The sequence below is a fragment of the Vicia villosa genome, unplaced genomic scaffold (assembly GCF_029867415.1).
Source record: "Vicia villosa cultivar HV-30 ecotype Madison, WI unplaced genomic scaffold, Vvil1.0 ctg.002224F_1_1, whole genome shotgun sequence".
Lineage (NCBI taxonomy): Eukaryota > Viridiplantae > Streptophyta > Magnoliopsida > Fabales > Fabaceae > Vicia > Vicia villosa.
The window spans coordinates 172,113-179,753 of NW_026705869.1; the positions used below are offsets into that span (position 1 = coordinate 172,113).

General features: G+C 32.7%; 1 protein-coding gene across 1 annotated transcript; it reads left to right on the forward strand.

Annotated features, from left to right (window-relative positions):
- Positions 1–4,240: 4,240 nt before the first annotated feature.
- LOC131638228 (berberine bridge enzyme-like 21) lies at positions 4,241–6,071 on the forward strand. Its single transcript, XM_058908774.1, has one exon. The coding sequence runs from the start codon at positions 4,341–4,343 to the stop codon at positions 5,976–5,978; it is 1,638 nt and encodes a 545-aa protein (XP_058764757.1). The 5' UTR covers positions 4,241–4,340; the 3' UTR covers positions 5,979–6,071.
- Positions 6,072–7,641: the final 1,570 nt, after the last annotated feature.

Sequence of the window (7,641 nt, forward strand, 5' to 3'; positions counted from 1 at the left end):
AAATGTTTATAAGACGCACCTTTTATTGAAACTAATCATACGTGGAACATGAATAAATTATGAGGTTCGTCTAGGTTGAGAAGAAATGAAGAAATATAAGGAGTAAGAAGTTTACACAACAACTTATACTTGTTATATTTCTCCTCATAGTTTCTTAAACTATATGAAGTTTATTGTTGTTGTTTCTTCATTTACTTTTCTTGTAACTTAACAATGTATTATTCTTATTTTGAGTCCTACAAACACCATGAAAGTTATCAACATTTGAAACCTCAAACTTAATTTTCAACAACAAATACATGCAACAAAATAAAAACACTAACAACTTACATCATCAATGGATATACATGAAGTCTTGGAACTGTAACAAAGTATGAAGTTCACATTGTTGTGAAGCTATGAAGAAGTACAAGGTGGATGAAGTTTTTAACATAGCTTCATACTTTTTGTACTTTATTCCTGTTAAGGTCGTGAAGACAAATCTAAAGAAAAAGAGAACATTCAACAAGATGCAGCAAAAGAGATAATCAGGAACTATCTAACAAGAAGATGAAAAAAGATTAATACCTTATGTATGAAGAACAAGAATCATGACTAATGACGAAGAAGAAGAGAAAAATGGGTGCTAGGGTTTACCAGTGAAGGATACAGCGATACTGTCAAAAAGTGAGAGTTAACTCACTTATATATGGGTATACTATTTCACAACAGTTAAAACTATCAACCGTAGCGATATTCATTTTATTATTTTTTTAAAAATAAATAAAAACAAAAAGGCGCGTCAACGTTAAAGAAAAAAAATACTTGAGGACGCTGAGGTTCGAACCCATGAAAGTTTCATTTTATCACTACGGTTAAATGATCCATTGTAATTATATGTTAACATTTTTTAATAAAAATAATTGTTAGTGTCTCAGTTTAGATATGTAACCATTGTGTATTGATAAACTATGGTGACTTTGGCGTTGTCGTATGTGTGTTTTGTAGTAGTGATGTCACTCATCACACATACGGCAACCTTCATATTTGTCTTCACCGATCACTATCTTTAGGTTTGTTCATTAAACTTATACTCTGATTTCGTTTACATTTTTTGTTAAAAATGGTTTCTCGTTTTTTTTTCATCTGGTGAATCTTTCATGTAATGTTGTTAATGTCATGGTGTTTATTTATTTTGTTAACTTATAGAAAAGTGAATGAAGAAAACCACCTTAACAAAGCACATACTTTTGAAGCTATTATGTAAACTTCATCCACCTTGTATTTCTTTTTCATAGCACATATCATAAACTAGATGGATTTTATCACTGATTCCAGTTCCACGATTGTTTTTAATAAAATGTGCGTTTTTGAAACATTTTATTATATCTTGGGTTGTTGTATGTTATTGTTTGTTGTATATGTGGTCGGTGTTTTGTTTATAAAATGTATGTTTTTTAATGCTATTGTTGTGTTGTTGATAAATGTTGATGTATGTTATTGTTGTTAATTAATATTCTCGTCATATTATGGCGGATCTACGGGTCTGCCCGATGTGCCATGACAATTTAACTTGCCACCCCTAAAATTATATCCGGCACCTCTCAAAAGCTATGCTTTTATCGTTATACTCTTGCATAAAGTCACTAATTTTAAAAAAATATATGTTTCTACCAGAAATTTGGGGGTGTATCAGAAGTTTCGAAAAAATACCGGATTTTTAAAAAATTTCGTGAGTTTTTATCGGAAATTTCAAAAAAATACTGGAAATTTTGAAAAAATTACCGGATTTTTCAAAATTTCCGGTATTTTTTTGCAAAAAAAAAACTGTGATACCATACATTTGAAATTTTTGGTATGTAAATTTCCGGTATACCGAAAATTTTAAATTAACTAAAATTTTCGGTATGATATACCTGAAATTTTCTTATGACTAAAATTTCCGGTATTTTTTATTAAAAAAACTATGATACCATAAATTTGAAATTTATGTACCTCTGGTATACCAGAAATTTTAAATTTCCAGTATACTATAAATTCTTTGTATCTCAATATTTTTCAACAAAGGATAAAAATATATGGGGGTGTCAGGTAAAAAAATGGGTTGACAAATCACCAATAAGTTGCACAATTATTAATATAAAAAACTATAAGTATTTATCTGTTTAGTGAGAAATAATTCAGTTTATAAGATAGTTCGACGAGCTATTTTATTAAATTATATTTATTTGCTCAATACTTAGAAAATTTCTCATTCATTTCCATGGATCTCTTACACATCACAGGAATTTCCATTTTTGCCCCCAGCTTCCGTAGATGGATCTCTGGAAGCACCCCATATTTTGAAAAAAAATTTGATTCCTTCCATAGATGCATCTACAGAAGCGTACTAAACTAGTGTATATGGGGAGAAAATACACATAAAATCAGTTCAAGAATTTTTCCGTAGTTTGAACCAACATGATCACTCCCTCCATTGTTTCATTTCAATAGAACCTCCAATAGATTTAGCTGGCGATAGCTCTTTTAATGTATTTATGTAGTTTCAAAGTGTAATATATGCACTCTATAACATTGCAATCTACTGCTAGCTACTGCACTGCTTCTGCTGCAAAAACAAACAGGGAAACTTTCGTAGATGCATCTACGGAAGGTGCTAATTTGAAAAATTATAGGTGTTTACCGTAGATGCATCTACGGAAGGTGTTAATTTGAAAAATTATGGGTGTTTACCGTAAATGCATCTATGGAAAGGGGAATTTTAAAATCCTTTGTAGATATATCTACGGAATATTCTGTGACAGAGATTATGTGATCCATAATCTCCAAAGGCTTCTATAACTTTGGGGTTTCTAGGTTTGCATTACACAAAAACACAAACCCTAAACACAAACACAACAATGTCTCGCATTAGGCCGGATGGATGTCACCGAACATCAATGAAGCGTCTCGATCCTGAACCAGAATACTGCATAAGGGAAGGGCATGTCATTTTTTCTCCCGTCAAACCCCCCGTTTCGGTGAAGTGCTGGAATATCCATTCCTTCGACCAACTCAAGAGGACTATCATGCCTTTTTTAGAGGGGGGGGTACGAACCCGGAGAAGAAATCAAAAGGATTCAAAGGCTTAGAACAAGTACCTCGTTTGCGACCGGCAAAATGGAACGTTGGTGGGTTGAAGTGAAATGGGACATCGATTGCATTCAAATGATGCATAGATTAGATGACATTGTTTTAACCGTTGTAATTTCATAGATCTATTAGCTTTCTAAATTTTCTGTTTGAAATTTTATTGTAATATCGATTAATCAATGAATCAATGCAATGGGGTCTTTTATAGTTCAAAATGCTTATGTTCTTATCTGTTGCTTTTGATCTTGTCTTCTTCCGTAGATGGATCTACGGAATGCTTCCGTAGGTACCTCTACGGAACAAAGTAAACGTAAATAAAAAAGGGTGCTTCCGGAGATCCATCTATGGAGCACGAGGGCAAAATTGTCATTTCGGTGGTACGCCTAAATGTTATGGAGTGGAGTTAGAAATTTTCAATATTTATTATATTGATAAAAACCACTAAAATAAAATAAATTGAAAAATAAAGAAAAAAAATTTATAAGGTGTTATTAATATCTTTAAATTAAAATCAAATATGTTTAAAATCCATCTAAAACATTTCCTTTTTTATTGAATAATTTATATATTTTTGAAATTCACGACAACAACAAATGGAGCACTATGTGAGAAGAAAAAAGTCCATTGCAGTGCATCAATTATTAAAGGGTAAACATCGTGACAGAATTCAAAGCCAAAAAAACATGGTTAAAACTTAAAATAGTAGCCATGAGATTTTATGAACATGTAAGCCACATAAACTTCCACGACCCCACTTATCACATGCATACTACTCATATTTCAACAATAATATCAGACTCTAATTTGACTAACACTCTTTATATCAAAAGTCTTCCGGTAATGTCTTGTTGACCCCATCCAACGGCAGTGCAAGTTTTGGGTCCCCTCATGACCCAGCACTTACTACTATTTTTTCAACCATTGCCTATAATTCTTACTACTACTTTGCTTTGTTTAACTCTAAGAAGTGTATTTTAACCAATTATAAACCGTTTTCAATTCTAACTAATCATTAAGATTATTTTTACTAATATATCATTTTCACAATTATCCTTCTGAACATTTAAGCTCTCAAAAACAAGACAACATAAATAAATATATATTAAGACAATTCTCACGTTCTCAAAGATTACAAACATGTGTTCCCACACTTCCCAAACTAGTACACAGCACATTTAATCCATCTCTATAAAACTAAACACATCCTCTATCATTTTTTCATCACAAACATGACAAAATCAGAACCAATTTGTTCTCTATCCTTTTTTCTTTCTACACCATTTTTCCTTCTCTGTCTTTTTTTCTCTTCATCCTTAGCAGCACCACCAAAAACAGAATCTTTGTACACAACTTTCCTTAACTGCCTCAAACAAAACAACACAGATCCATCTATCTCCAACATAGTTTTCCCTCAAACAAACCCTTCATTTTCCACTGTCCTTCAAAACTACATCCGTAACGCACGTTTCAACACATCCTCAACTTCCAAACCATTAATCATTGTTACTCCCAAACAACCCTCACATGTTCAATCCACTGTTATCTGCGCCAAAACAGTCAACATTCAAGTCAAAATCAGAAGTGGTGGACATGACTATGAGGGTATTTCTTACATAAATCCATCACCCTTTATCATCCTTGATATGTTCAATCTAAGAACAATCAATGTTGATGTAAAAAACGAAGTTGCTTATGTTCAAGCTGGTGCTACTCTTGGTGAAGTTTATTACAGAATTTACGAAAAGAGTAAAGTTCATGGCTTTCCTGCTGGTGTGTGCCCAACTGTTGGTGTTGGTGGTCACATCAGTGGTGGAGGATATGGTACAATGTTGAGAAAATATGGTCTTTCTACTGATAATATCATTGATGCTGAAATTGTTGATGTTAAAGGAAGACTTTTGAATAGGAAAACAATGGGAGAAGATCTCTTTTGGGCTATTCGAGGTGGCGGTGGTGCTAGTTTTGGTGTTGTTTTATCTTATACTGTTAAATTAGTAGCGGTTCCTGAAACCGTTACTGTTTTCCGTATTGAGAAAACATTGGAACAAAATGCTACTGATCTCGTTGTTCAATGGCAACAAGTAGCTCCAACTACTGATAACAGGCTTTTCATGAGACTTCTTTTGCAGCCTATAAGTTCTAAAACTGTCAAAAGAGGAAAAACTGTTAGAGCTTCTGTAGTTGCTTTGTTTCTCGGAGGCGCGAAGGAGGTGATACCGATTTTAAGGAAGGAATTTCCACATTTGGGTTTGAAGAAAGAGGATTGTCTTGAATTGACCTGGATTAATTCTGTTATTTGGTACAACAGTCAACTGGATTTTAAAAATGGCGCGAAACCGGAGAGTCTTTTGGATAGGAATGTTAATTCGGCCCATTACGGTAAGAGAAAATCTGATTATGCTCAGAAGCCTATTCCAAGAGATGCTTTGGAGTTGATATGGAAAAAGATGATTGAATTGGGAAAAGTTGGGTTTGTTTTTAATCCTTATGGTGGAAAAGTAGCTGAGATTCCGGTTGATGCAACGCCTTTTCCTCACCGCGGGAATCTGTTCAAAATTCAGTATTCAGTGAATTGGAATGATCCATCACCTGCTGTTACATTGAATTATTTGAATCAAGCTAAGAGTCTTTATAGTTTCATGACACCTTATGTGACCAAGAATCCTAGAAGTGCTTATATAAACTATAGAGACCTTGATATTGGGATTAATAGTTTTGGTAAGAATAGTTATGAAGAAGGTAAAGTTTATGGTGCTAAGTATTTTAACAACAATTTTGATAGGTTGGTTAAAATTAAGACTGCTGTTGATCCAGGTAATTTTTTCAGGAATGAGCAGAGTATTCCTGTTCTTATTGGAAAATTTTAAAGAATCAATAAAGTTGTAAAGCATATTTTGCTTTATTTATGCTGTCTGCTAGTTTGATTTTTAAATAAAATATTGGTCTTTATTATAAATATTAATATATTCTTATTAAATTGTCTCCACAATGCCATATTATATTCATGTACATTTTGTTTTAAAGGTGAAAATTTATGCAACTCTTATGAAACCTATCTCATTATATATGAATGTTGCTATCTTTTAGTCGATAAAAAAAGTTTTTCTATTGCTATCTTTAGTTTTATTAAGATTACTCAATAAATTTTCTCCACAATTCTCTTTAGCACTATTGTCTGTAGTTGGATTAATCCAAGAGCTAGAGACATATAGGAGAGAAAATCAAAAAAGAACTAAACAAAGAGATCTAGAATGAGCGAAGAAGAAATTTCTTTGCTCTCACTCATAGATGTTCTCTATTTAACATGATCACCACAACTCTAACAAATATGGTTTTCTCCACATTTGGTGTTGACGATGACAACACTATTTTGTTAAGTTATCATAAAGTTCAAGTTGTGGTGTTTGGAGATCAAGATATCAAAGTCTATCTTTAAAGGCAACACATTATGTCAAGCGACTTTCGGTGGAGTCGTGAAGATCTACGATCAAGTAGTATGTCTGATGATAGTATATATCTTGAAAAGTTATCTCAAACCTCATAAAAAAAATTTAAGGTTCCAATGAAATGCTAAAGTCAAATATAATGTAATAAGGAACCTGAAGCATAAGAGTTATGAAAGACTAGCTCTCGAATTTACTAAGGCAAATCATACACGCATTTTCAAATTGTTGAAAAGCCTCAAGTTGAGTGTATCCTTGAGCAACCAATTAGGCTTTATTTCTTGTAACAACAACTTGTTCATCTGACTTGTTCTTATACACTCATTTTGTCCCAATAACATTTTTCCCTTCAGATCTTGGTACTAAGTTCCAAACTTCATTTCTCTTGAACTGCTCGAGTTCTTCTTATATAGCATTAATTCATAACTCATCAGTCAGAGATTCCTTGACATTCTTTGGTTCAACTTCCCTTGATAAGGTGGTTACCCATTTATTCAGATCCCCTATGATAAGCTCCTTAGGGTGATCTTTTTGAATCCTGATAGAGGATCATTTATCAATTGTTCCAATTTCTTCGGGTTCAACATTAGCACTTGAGTCAGCAACATCAATATCATCATCATTCATAAGGAAAGATGTTTCAACATCATCTATGGCATCGGCTTCTTTTGTTGAGTCATCAACCACCACATTTGAGGATTCCATCATCACCTTAGTTCTTGTGTTGAACACTCTATATGGTCTACTGTTAGTAGAGTATCCCAAAAAAAGATTCTCTCATCACTTTTAGGATCCATATTTCTCCTTTCTCTAGATCTGCCAAGATATAACATTTACTACAAAAGATATGGAAGTATTTCACAGTTGGCTTCTTTCCTTTTCATAATTCATAGAGAATAACAAAAGTACCAGATCTAATAGTCACTCTATTATAAAAGTACCAGAATAACAAAAATTGCTACATGATCCAATGATGGTCCGTGGCCTATGGTGATTTTTTTTTTATTTTATTTGCTATTTTTAATATACTTTGATATTTTACATTTTATTTTCCTTTTAAAAAATCTTTTAAAAATATTTTTCAGAA